General features: G+C 41.0%; 1 protein-coding gene across 3 annotated transcripts in view; it reads left to right on the top strand.

The window, feature by feature from the left end:
• The window catches only part of UNC13B (unc-13 homolog B), a 208,002-nt gene that overhangs the window by 172,496 nt on the left and 22,742 nt on the right, over positions 1-12,764 (top strand). For all 3 annotated transcript variants that reach the window (XM_059837153.1, XM_059837152.1, XM_059837151.1), the window contains 4 exons: positions 44-121; positions 658-735; positions 7,768-7,856; positions 10,938-11,090. In XM_059837153.1, coding sequence (XP_059693136.1) covers positions 44-121; positions 658-735; positions 7,768-7,856; positions 10,938-11,090 — 398 coding nt within the window. The remainder of the gene's footprint in view (positions 1-43; positions 122-657; positions 736-7,767; positions 7,857-10,937; positions 11,091-12,764) is intronic.

The raw sequence follows: 12,764 nt of genomic DNA, 5'->3' as shown, positions 1-12,764 counted from the left end.
GTGGTAGAGGACAAGTAACAGTGCTTACATCTTTTCTTCACAGACTATTGGGAAAGTGCTGATGCAGTATGCTGACATACTCTCCAAGAGCTTTGAGTCCTACTGTTCCAAGGAGAAATTGGTGAGTTATGCTGAGCTTCCCTTTTCCCCCAAAGAATCATGTAATTGTCATGATGAAACCAGACTCGCATTGCACCTGACCATGGTGATGGTGTAAATATTTTCAGTGTTGTTTTTTTATCATCATTTGGATGCTTTTGAAGTTTGAATTCTGGCTTGGACCTAAAATAAAAACAGGTCCAGAAGATGATATGCAGGGTTTGGAGGCTCTCAGGTCCCCTTGAAATTAACTTCCACACTGCCTTTGTTGTGTGATTAAAAAAAATCGAAAGTGGGCACGATTCCTCTGTAGGTCTGGTATTAGAGAGGTCTGTTCATCTGGGTATTCTGCAGCTCGGAACTGACTACCATTTCAAGCTGGAAAAAAAAGGATTTTCTTAAAATTATTTTTTAAATATATTTGAGTGCTGAAATATCTGCATGCAGTGCCTCCTATGTAGCTCTCAGATCTGGTGGTACTTGGGAAAGGTTGTTGACGTCTCCCACTGGTGACAGTGTGTTGGCATCCTGAGCAGTCACCTGCTTTTCTCCCTTCAGCCTTGCATCCTGATGAACAACATCCAACAACTGCGGGTGCAGCTGGAGAAGATGTTTGAAGCCATGGGTGGTAAAGAGGTAAGAGAGCCCAGAGTCTGAGTGTTATCCTCATTCCTCCTGCACTGTTGTTGCTGGACTGTTTGTATCATATTGGTTCTTGAAGACTGCAGTCATGAGGAGAGCCTTGTGACACCTGGCACTGTAAGTGTGGGGAGACAGCCATGACTGAAGGCTTCCCAATGAAATCTGTTATCAAATGCAGGAGCAAACATTTTGGAGCACAGAACAGCATAGAAAAGGAAAGAAAATATTGGCTATTGTGCTCACATGGGCATGGCTGGTGGAGATCTCAGTACTGTGGGCATTGAATCATTTTATAAGTCATATAAATGTGGGACAGTGCCTGTAGCATGAAATGTCCAGTATCTAATACATTACAGACATGCAGATGAGTTCTCTGCTTGTGTTTTGAGGGATATTCAGATGTGTCCACTTGTTACGAGATGGTAATTTTTACAGAAATAATATTTTACTCCTCCAGGTCACTGTTTTTGTTCTGATGTAATAAATGTATATTCTTTGTTTTCTTCTTTTTTCATTGCTTTTCAAGACTCAGGAAGATGAAGAAAAGCCTGCTGATGCTGATGTTAGGAAAAATTATTTTCAAGTGCATTTTCTTTGGTTGTGTTGTGATAGAATCTGTGCTATGACCTGTACGCCAGGAGAAAAGTCAGCTTTGCTGATGGACAGCTCAGTTTTTGCCTGTATTGCTTTCAAAATCTTGCTTGTGCTCAGTGGCAGAATTCTGTGAAGTGGCAAAAATCTCAACAAATAGATTTACCCCATGAGGCAAGGAAAAGTGCTGTCATTCTTTCACGTGTCACCTCAATAATCCTAATTTCTGAGTCCTGCATCAAGAACTAGCATTATATGCTTCCTGCTGTAATAGCAGCAGTAGCTAAATACTCATTTTTGGGAAACAATAAACTTGTGATGAAATGTTTGTGAAGTGGCCTATAAAAGTTTAATGCCTGTGCATATAATTTCCCTTAAGGAATCAGTTTGCTACTATTTTCCATAGTAGTAGCCATTAAGTAGGGTTTCCCTATATTTAAAATTGAAAATATCTCTTGATACTGTATTAAATAAATGGAGTAAAAAGATGTTTCTTGAGGTTATTGGCTACTGTCCCTAGACTAAATCTCTTTTCTGCATTCTACCCATTAAAACTTTCCACAGGAGGTGTAATTAAGGTAAAAAAGGGATAATGAACCCACTATTTCCCCTGTATTGTGGAATCAAAAGACTGGAAGGGGAGAGAAACCCAGACAGTGAAGAGTAAAACAGGAAGAAATGTGGCAAAAACACTAAGAAGCTGGGGTTTTTGGTTGGTGGTTTTTTTTGGGGGTTTTGGTTAGTTTTTTTTTTTTTTTCATTTTCTTTTCAAATGGTGCTTATTGCACTTCATAGGGCTGCCACTGATCACCAAAAATAAATTGTGTTGTGTTAGGTGCCTGCACTATCTGCTGTCCCTGGGGGTTTCCCGCTTGGTGACTGTGTAGTACATTGCTTCTTGACTCAAAAACTGCCAGGTTCTCTGTTTTGCTAGAGTAAAGAAGGTCTTGTCCTAGTTTGTGTAGTCTTTTGGCTGCAGATTGAACCTGACAATTGGGCAACAATAGGTGAGACAACAGTTTTGACAGTAGAACTTACTGGAAATGCATCTGTGGGTTCTATCCTCCTTCAGGAAGGACAGTTCTTAATTTCTGTGTCAGATTTCTATGGTCATCTATCCATGACATGGTAGCTTGTGCAAAAGTAAGCATTATCCTGACTGCTCTATACAAAAAAGCTTCATTGGAAGAGTAAGAAACTATCATGGTGGTATGTTGTGGTGTTCAGCTGTTCAACTACTTGTGTTCTCAAATGTGTTCTTGAGAGCCAGGTACCAAATATTCTGTTGTTCCTGTGGCAGGTATGTTACTTGTGCCATGTGTGCAGCCAGACCTTCAGGCTGGTTTCAGTTAGTGTGTGTTTGTGGCTTCATCTGCTTCTGATTCCCAGATCCATCTTGATCTGCAGCTGTAGCTGTAGCACTGCACAGTTCTGGAAAGCTCTGAAATACTGCTGCTAGGTGGTGTTTTTTGCCAGTGGGTCCAGAACACACCCCTAGGGAAATTAAAGTCACTTATTCCCTTTTGCAGTGAGGGAGATGAGGGGACAGGCTCACCTGTGGTCATCCTGCAGTGTAGTGGCATAACATGGAACAGAAGTGCTTGCCCAATACTGTTTATTGAGATTGGGCCCTGGATATGGGCTTTTCTTTAGTTCTCTCCTCCACCCACTGCCCCCATTAAGTTATGATACCTTTTCCCTCACTTTTCTTATTCTTTTCTAAACTGCAGTACTCAAAACAGGGCAAAAATTGCCTAGCATCTCTGAACTTAATGTCAACATCATGTGGTTTGTGAACATTACTACTCAGAAACAGTAAGGACAGCAGCAGAGCTTTAGAGAACTGTTTGGAGGGATTCCCTTGGGTCAAGGCAAATATATATAGACGTAAACACATATGGGTACGCAGAGAAAAGTACCTTAAATAAATTTTAGGAATTAGGATTAATGCTTTTCTTTCCCTTCTGAGCTGTATTGATCTCCTGGGATCAAAACTGTTTCATCATGACTCAGGAGCATTCTCAGACATCCCAAAGGCATGTTTCGGAAAGGCAGTGTTTATGAAGTGGCAGATAGTATTAAAAGCATAATGAATAGTGTGAAACTGGGGGGTGAGTCCTGGATATCTTTTGAAATATTTTATTTCTCTGAACCATCTCCAGTACTGCAGAAGAGCAGAGATTATAATTTAGGTCTCTGCTGGGATGGGCTACACACATTCAGTGGTAGTGTTTGCCTAAACTTGGCCCCATTTATTTAATTATTCATACTTTACCTAATAAAACCTAACGTGATTTGCATTTTCTACCCACCTCTGTGGTTTTCCAGCAGACTTCAGCCTGCAGTCCATAATTTTTTTTAGCTTTTCATGAGTAATGAACTCATGGCAGTGAAATTAAAAAGTGCTGTACTGCATTGCACACTACTGGAGTCGAGATGTAGTGTGAAAGACTAGTTTTAAACATTTCTACACCTTTTTTCCCCAAGTGAAGCATGTGAGGTGAGTATCAGAGACAAGTACTGCTTAGGGAACCCAAGAAATCAGCTGCTGAGCAGCAGCATATTGTCATCATACAATTTTCATGCCTTTGGTTTCAAACTAATCTTCACAATTAAAGCTTCAGGAAACTCTCCTCTTAATGCTTTGCCAGGGTGATCCCACATTTTAAATCCTAAGTTCGCCACCTGAATAACAAATTGCAGGACAGCTTAGAAACAGCCAAGACTTACATAGAAATATGCTCAAAGGATTTGTGATATCTAGTGTTTGCTCCTCTTTAGCATCTCACATGCCATAGCTAAGGCTGCCCTAGTGTTTGAGAAGTTGGCAGCTATTGTTTGGATTCAATGCTCCATGTTTCTTACTCTGAATCCTGTAGGAAAGTGGGGAGATTCTTGAAAATTTAGTGCATGTACTTAAAGGGGAGTTGGATCTGCTGAGCTGCCAGGGGCTGGTGGAGGGAGGCAGACCAAAAATCAGCAGCTTCAAACTGGAGGCAGATGAACTCTGTAACTTGCTAAAGCTAAAATATGTTAGCAGGGCATAATTCTTCAGCTGCTGATATGCCAGATCAGACCTGATGATTTCATAAAGTCTCTGCCTTTTATAGATAGGAATTGATTAACATCTTTAGCTTTCTAGGAGGCAAGAGTCATGTCTCTCCACCTACACCACTTACAGAGAAACCTTCCAGTTCTGGCCACTCGCACTTCACCAGTGTGTGTGGAAACCAAAGAACTAATTCCATCTCCTTGAAAATTTGGAACCCCATCATTGCAGATTCTTAGGCTATGGGGTTCTTTTTCATGCATGAGGAAAGGGTGAGAAGATCATCCTAAATTCAAGTTGATAGCACTTTGGTATAAATGCCACCATTCAGATGAGCAGAGGACTTGAGGTTCCAGCTCTGAATGGGTTCAGATGAGACTTTGAGGCCCAGATTCTCTCAAAAGCCAAGTCCCAAATATTTTCAGAAAATTAACAGAGACTTGATTTCTCCCCTGAAGTTTAAATAGGGGATTAGCTTCTCCCTCTTTGCACCTCAGTTTTCAGCATCACACATTTAGCCTCAGACAGAGAACTGTAGCTATGCCAGCCATTATTTCCACTGAAATTGAAACATTTGCTCGGAGATCAGAAGCCACCTCACTATGGCTACTGGCTCATGTTTTTCACAGAGAACTTTTCATTCTTCCTCTGAATTATCTCTCATATACCCACAAAACGGAGATCATAAGCCTTCTGAGAGAAATGGTGTGGATGTGACATGTGGCAGTGACCCAGCTGCCTAATCCTGTTTTCTGCTATACCAACCAGATTTATCATGCAGTCCAAGTAGTATTTCCTGCTGTCAGTGATAGCTGATATGCTTAAAATTCATTGACTGAGCAGCAACAGCAACACCGTTGTGGGTTCATTTAAGCACTCTTATCAGTGCTTCACCACATTGGCCAAGTTTGCAGTTAATACCCACATACTGCATTACTCAGTAACTGACATGATTTATGTGTGGGAAACAGCAGTACACACCTACCAGCACCTTCCTAATGAACTTGTATCACACTCAGATAATTCCCCAGACTTTGCTTTTGAGCCAAAGCAGGCCAGTGCCTAAGCATTAACCATCAGTAATGTTTTATATGGAGTCCTTGTTCCCTTGCAGCAGTTGCTCAGAAAACAGCAGCTTTTTTAGTATGACAGGGGACTTTGTGGATGCTGAACCAGAATGCTTACTACCAGGGTTTGGCTTCCTGAGGGTGAGGCTGGGCACCTCAAAGTTAGATGTGGGCAGCTGTCTTGCCAGTTGTACCCAGAGAGCTGTGTGTGACCTCATGTTCTGGAGGAGTGAGAGTTCTTTATCACAGATAATGGAGCACATCCCCTTGGCAAAGCATTGTGTCAGCTGTCTCTTCTTGCAGTACTGGGACAACAATGCACTTGCTATGAGGAAGATCAGTTTGCAGTGAAATACAACAGTGGGGGGAAAGCTTAGAGGTAGCCAGGGAGCTCTCCCGGCCACCTCACAGTAAAATAAATCGTCAGTTGTGGAATTCATGAACCAGGGCAATAAGTTGTTGATCCTGACCTCAAACATCCTCTAGGCTCTGCATCTGATAGCTTATAAAGAAGAAGAAGAAGTAAATAGTGAAGAATAATTGTCTTGTGCCAAATTCTGGCCTTTTTTTTTTCTTTTTTTCTTTTTTTTTTTCTTTTTTTCTTTTTCCTGACTGGAAGAGCAGTTAATTGAAATGTTTTGATGAATCATGAACTGGTCCTACCTCAAATCTATCAGAAATGGCTGAAATCAGAGGGCAATTCAGTGCCATTAATAGTAGAGCAAATCAGGCAGCTTGTGACTCATTGTGCCTTTACGCAGTAGGAGGGAAGGATTAATGTAGGGGCAAGAGAAACCTCCACCACCAAATGCTGTTTTTGTTACCTACAAGCTTGACTAGAATGAATGCTGATTGTCATGACATTAGCTTCCTTCTGCCGTCACAGAGCAAGAGTGTTACAAAGATGATAGGAAAAGAAATTTACTTTAATAAGGGAAAAATAATCAGAGGCAGCAATGCCTAAAGTTACAAGGCCTAAGTAATCATCATTTGCTTGATTGTTGGTTCTTACTTTAATTACTTTTAAAATTCTGATCCAGAAGTTTCATTAGCACAGGTTCAAATGCATAATAGAGTCAATTTTCCATGCCAGCTTACAACAGGAAAATGAGCAGATCAGATTCCAAATCCCCTAAGGCTTGGCTTTCTCTGACAGATGCTGAAGCTATATGAAGAGGGCTTCAGCACTGATTTTAGAGGTGGGAACTCCTGTCGTGTTCAAATCCTGTGTAGATGGATATACCTTAAAAGTCTAAACTGATTTTTAACCATGGTACTGGAAACTGCCTCATTACATTCCTAAAGAGATGCTCTGCCTTAGAGGAAGCATTTTGTTTTACAAACATCTTGCCTGCCTGCATACACAGGGAAATCTGTTTTACAAGTTACTCTTTATGGGCAGATGATGCCAAAGCATTCATCCTGTGTTGCTATGTGTACACACAGGTACGTTGCTCAAAAGTGGCTCGTTTGAGGCTGGAGGGGTGACGGTAGCTCGAAGACTCTGTAAATCATGTTCAATTTAAAAACAGGTGGCTTTGCACTGATAAGAATGGAGGAAGCACTTCCTTACAGAACCTGCCAAGGTGTCAACAGCATTCATGTAGCACTTGGGGAACTTGTTTTTTGTTTTCCTCTGAACACTTGTATACAAAAAGCTGTCTGGTTCCACGTGAGGGTAGAGCTATGTTTGCTCAATACCAGTAGCTGAGATTTTACTTTCCAAAAATGATCAACAAAAGTGCACAACAGCTCCTGCCATGATGTTGTAGACAGATTTTCAAAACAGCTGGGGTCCAACCTTCTGCAAGCAGTGACTGAGTCAATCTTCAGTTAAAATACTTGGCGGCAGGAAGGAAGGTGAAATAGCTTCTTTCAAGATCATACATGGAGAAATGCATGAATAGTAACAGCCAGTCTGAAAAGCCCTGTGTCCTTCTAGACTCAGAGGGGTGACATGACCTGTGAGCTCAGGGTAAAGCCCAGTACTTGATGGATTCTCAGCCTAACTACACTCTTGGCCACAGGGAGTTCACATTCCCTTTCTTCCTCAACTTCACAAACATCAGGAAGGATATTGAAGGGTTATAGGAGCCTGGGGAAATTACTTGCTGCTTTTTTGGCAAATATCTGCTGACTGTTTCACAGCTTCTGTAGCAGCAGCAGCAGGCAGTGGAGGAGAGCATCCTACCTGGCAGAGTCCTGTGGGGATAGTTCACCTGCTTATTAAGTGTAGCCTCAACAGTGAAGAGAAGCACTGCAGAGGACAGTGGACTGCCCTCTGGGTTCAAATTTAAATGCTTTTTTTTTCATCCACAGTTGGATGCAGAAGCAAGTGACCATCTCAAAGAGCTCCAGGTGAAGCTGAACAATGTTTTGGATGAGCTCAGTGCAGTGTTTGGTAACAGGTCAGTACTACAAGTCCTTGTCTTTGAAGCATTCCTTCCTTTTGTCTAATCTCATTTACTCAGGTTACGAAAGAAAAGAAACTCCTGTGAACTGCATTATATTTTTCTTTTTGTCCTAAATTTATGGCCTTTAATATACAGAGACTCTCTATAGACATGAGAAACATTTTTGAAGTCTTTCTCTTTCTGTATTTCTCTGCTTGGAAATGTAGCATGGAGATCTCTCAGCTGTGAAACGTATTTGAATTACACAGAGTGGTTTTTTTTTTTTTTTTTTCAGTAAGTAGTTCTTGTCAGTAACAGCATTTCCTGCTCCTTTACTGCTCAAAAAGCAGTTTCCAGCTTAGCATTTACGAAGCAGCATTTTTGTTTAAACATTCTGCTCTAAATGTATGAAACAGCTGACTGATTTCTGATTGTTAAATGCATACTGGAATAAGAAGGAAACAGGTTTAGAATCTGAGATTGACCTGTTCTAAAGCTTCTGCAAATGTTATCTAGTGTTTCAGGGAGCTGCTTAAAGTATTGCCAGAGTAATTGATGGCAATTAAGTTTTATTGCAAATCATGTTTTCATTTACCTGAAGATTAAAATGTGCTCAACATTATGAGACTTTTGTAGTGAACTATGGAGCATGTCAGTTAAGTGAAATCTAAAATACAGAACTCCTGACTGATCTTTGAAAACAACCACTTCCCATTACAAACCCCATTCATTTCGTATTGTGCTGCATAACAGGATTAATGCAGGCATGAACTGTAGTGTAGCTTGAACATGGGCTAGGCAGAGAAAATTGTACCAACTTGGCCTCCTGGGGTCGAAAGGTTTGCAATTCTTATGGCTAAAAAATCATAGTGGGATTTGTCAAAGACTGTTTGAATTTCACCACACAAAGCTAAGCAGGGAGGTAAGTGAGCAGTGTCCACGGCCAGTAATGGATGCTACAGCAAGAAATGGAAAGTCTCAAAGTGTAACTGAATGGAATCAGTAAAGTTCATAGTTAGGCACAGAGTGACTGAGAAATAATGATTAGGGAGGTGAATTTTTTTTATCTGAATATTGTCTCCATGGTATCATTACTACAAAACAATTTGGGGACAATCTTGACATATGATAATGTGATTTAACAAGATTATCCAGTATCAGTGTACATATTGGGGGGTGTTTTAGAGAGATTAGCCAGCCAGAGAGCCAGCCAATCAGATGTCTCAGGTGCTTAACTTACTCTTTAGCAGTCTTAGAGAGTGAAAAGCAGAGCTGCAGTTCACTATATAAGCATGATCTCCTAATGGATATAAACTTAGGAGATAAGGTAGATATCCACAGTATTCTGTGCAGAGTCTGTATACAGTTGTTCTTTCACCTCTGTGCACACTTGACACTGCAGATCTTAATTCTTCATCTCTGTGAGATTAACGGTATTTGATGAGAAGGCAGCACATGTCCATAGAGCCTCAGGCCTTGTGCTAAGAGAGGATTTTGTCTGGACACAGAAGCATTTTCTACTTTGAGAGGAGATACGTGTTGGAAGGGTTTATCCTTCATGGAAGGCTAGCTCCTGTTTTGTTCTTGGAGGCTGTAGGAGTGAAGGAAGGAATTCCTGGAGGAATTAGGGAGCAGCAGGCCCCATCTGACAGCATAGGTGAAGTTGTTTTTTAGCTTGCTGCTGCCAAGAGCTCCTGTTAAGCTGTACAATACACAAGCTTCACTCTCAGGTGAACCTGTTGCCACAGTAACTGATCTATTATTTTTCATAAAATTGGCAACCATTTTGACTCATATTACATTTTATCCATGAGGGCATTGTTATTTTGCATCCTTGACCTGGGGGGTTTAAAGCGTCTTGAAGCAAGGTCCTGCAACAGATGAAGCAGTGGGAGAACTGTGGGGTGGGATTGGCCTGTGACAGAATAGGAACTGTTAGTGGCACGGGAAATTTTTTAGGCTCTTTTGTTTGGTGTGGCTTAGGTCTCTGATTAAGCTGACATTACAGCCACAACTGAATGCTGCAGAACTCTTTCTGCTAGAAATAGGGCAGGTGGGAGACAGCTCTGGAATTTTTCCAGTGAGAGGCAGGCTAGAATTGAGCAAGAAGGACCCTGAGGCTAGAGGTGGCAGAGCAGGAAAGGTGACCAGGTAGAGAAGGAAGGTGAGAGCTATGGGACACTCACACCCAACCCACAGGTGTCCTGGTGGCTTGCACATAGAAGTTCACATCATTTATGCAGATGTAAAGCTGGCTTCCAAACTTTTGTACCTCCTCTTTACCCTAGCTTCTAACACTGCTTTCTCTTCCTGGTTTCAAACCTCTTTGCAATTAATGGATAGTTAAATGTCACTTGTAGTGCCTGTTGTTAGTAACTGTTCTTTTAAATGTCAAAGCATTTTCCTTTATTTGCTGAATTGATTAGTTGTCAGCTCTGCTGATCTATTCATAATTTTTAATCACTGCATTATTTAATTTTGAATCTCCTCTTAGCAGGAAGAGGTGGAAAAGTAATTGTGCTTTAATACCTTGTGTGCCACTTAATTGCAGGGAGACTGCACTTTGCACAGCTGAGCACCACATCCCAGTTTGACACTTGGCATGGGCTGTATGGCAGTGGACTGGTTTAAGCTGGTGCCTCCCTTCAGGCTCTCTCTTTATTTTGAATACTTAAGCTATGATGGGTCATAACTGGATTTCTGATGGACTCCTGGGTGCTCAGAGCAGGGCATGCATTGTGTCATTGCTCCATGTGATATTCCAGTCTCTGTGGTGGAGAAAGCAAAGGGCACAGCAGGATGCTTTGTTCTAGGGATAACAGCATTTCTTGAAATTGGGAAAGGATCATTTCTGGCTGCAAGATGAATGAACAAACTCCTCTCAAATGTGCTTATGTCTCGAGTTTAGAGGTGGTCATCTGTGTGTGGGTGGTGGTCATAAGGAACTGGAGTGCATGGTCCTTGGTAACAAATACAGTAAGGAAAAGAGCAGCAAGTTTTGTGAAAGAAAAGTGTGAAACTGAGTGAACTTGAAATTTTTTACCTTGTATTTCTGTCACTAATAGTATTGTTTTTGCCTCTCTCCTATCTGTGCAGCTTTCAGACACGGATTGATGAGTGTGTCAAGCAAATGTCTGATATCCTCTGTCAAGTGAAAGGGACTGCAAATTCTGCTGCTAATGCCAGAAACACAGTTGCACAGGATGCAGATAATGTCCTGAGGCCACTGATGGACTTCCTGGATGGAAAGTAAGGGAGTTTCAAATATATGCTATACATAGAGTTCATTGGATTGGAACAAGAATGAGGCAGAGGGGAAAATAGCTCCGTGTTCTTGGATTGTTACTGAGATTTTCAGTCTCCATATTTTCAAGAAGGATTAATAGCTTTTCTTCCCATATCTGCTTCTCACAAGCCATGGATGGGCTCTTCAGCCTTCATTCAATTCAGTTATGACCCAAAGCACACTCCAGTTCTTCTTTCTACCTCTGGCAGGTATAGCAATCAGCAAAATACGCTGCTGATCAAGTAGTGAAAAAGACTGAAATTCTAAATTTCCTAGCTAAATTTTCTGTCTATATAGAGATTTTACTGTAGCCACTTAGCAAGCATATTGCAAACAGTGCTTATGTACTTGATATGTATTCTGCTCAGTATCACAGTCCTGTCAAACGTGTGTTCTAGTCGTACCTGCTGCTGTTCTGACTAGCAAATAAGCTTCTGAACGATGGGACATGAATTTAGTTGATCTGTTGCTTTACTTAACTGTTGCATTAATACCATGCAGCATGAGTCAGCTGGACAAGGACAGTTAAGTGTTTAAGACAAGTCTTGAACTGCAAAGAGAAAGAATTTTCCATCTTTGTACAATTTAAACTTAATGCTGATACACGTCAGTTCTTCATTTAGTAAGGGATGACCAGCAATTTTCATTATAAATGCTGCAAGAGATAGGAAACTTTACAAGTTTAAAACATAGGGGGTTTGGCTGCTCTTAATGTTGTTTATCCCATCTTTCTTTTGGGTCACTGTGTTCTAAGTGACTCTCTGCAGCAGTCATTGTTACTTCTAGAAGCCTTCTCATTTGATCATTCTCCCTGCATTCCTTCATGAATCCCTTTGTACCATTGGGAATGTGGCTTGCATCAGCTGTGCATCTGCTTGCATACAGCATCCAGCTGTGGAGCAAGTAACTTTGACTATGATAATCCATGCTTGGATTATTTTTTCCCCCTCCTTTACAGAAGGAGAGTATTTTTTAGTGCCTCTTGCATCCCACCCATATCAGTCCTGTCCCTGTTTGTTTTGTTCATTTACTGTCTAACCAGCTGTGGGAAGAAGGGAAGTTGGGAAAAGACACAACAGAGAAGAGTCAGCTGTCTCAGTGGTACTGGCCACAGAGTTCCTGTTCACAATGTGATCAGTAAATGCTGAAGTTCAACAAATGGTTCAAAGAAGATTCTAGCACTTCTTGGCCTTTTTTATAGCCTGTACAATAATAAAGGAAGAAAAACCTAGGGAAATAAAGCTCCTTGTGTTAAAGCAGATAAACACATAGCAGGTGGTTGGTGAATGAAGTCATGACAAAATATGGAGTTGTCCTAGAAATATTTTGGGGTGGTTTTAGAGGTGAAAGATTTAGCTAACTTCAGCAGCTTTCAGAAGCTGTGCAGGAATTTCTGCACAACACTCTGGGAAGTGTTAATTTAGGTATTCATCAAAAATCATCATAGTAACCCCTTGAGGCTTAAACCTATTACTCTGTATTTATAATTTTTTCTGTATACTCTCTAAACCAAATATGTCTTCTTAAAGGGATCATGTTCAATGGTACCTGCTCTTATTTGGATCATATCTACTATTCTGATAATCATTATATGTATTATTCCACCTATCACCAAGTGACACCTTCTGTAATCCCCA

This window comes from Haemorhous mexicanus, chromosome Z (assembly GCF_027477595.1).
Source record: "Haemorhous mexicanus isolate bHaeMex1 chromosome Z, bHaeMex1.pri, whole genome shotgun sequence".
In the NCBI taxonomy this organism is placed as follows: Eukaryota; Metazoa; Chordata; class Aves; order Passeriformes; family Fringillidae; genus Haemorhous; species Haemorhous mexicanus.
Note: the sequence above shows the minus strand (reverse complement) of the source record. Positions and strands in the feature narration are given on the sequence as shown.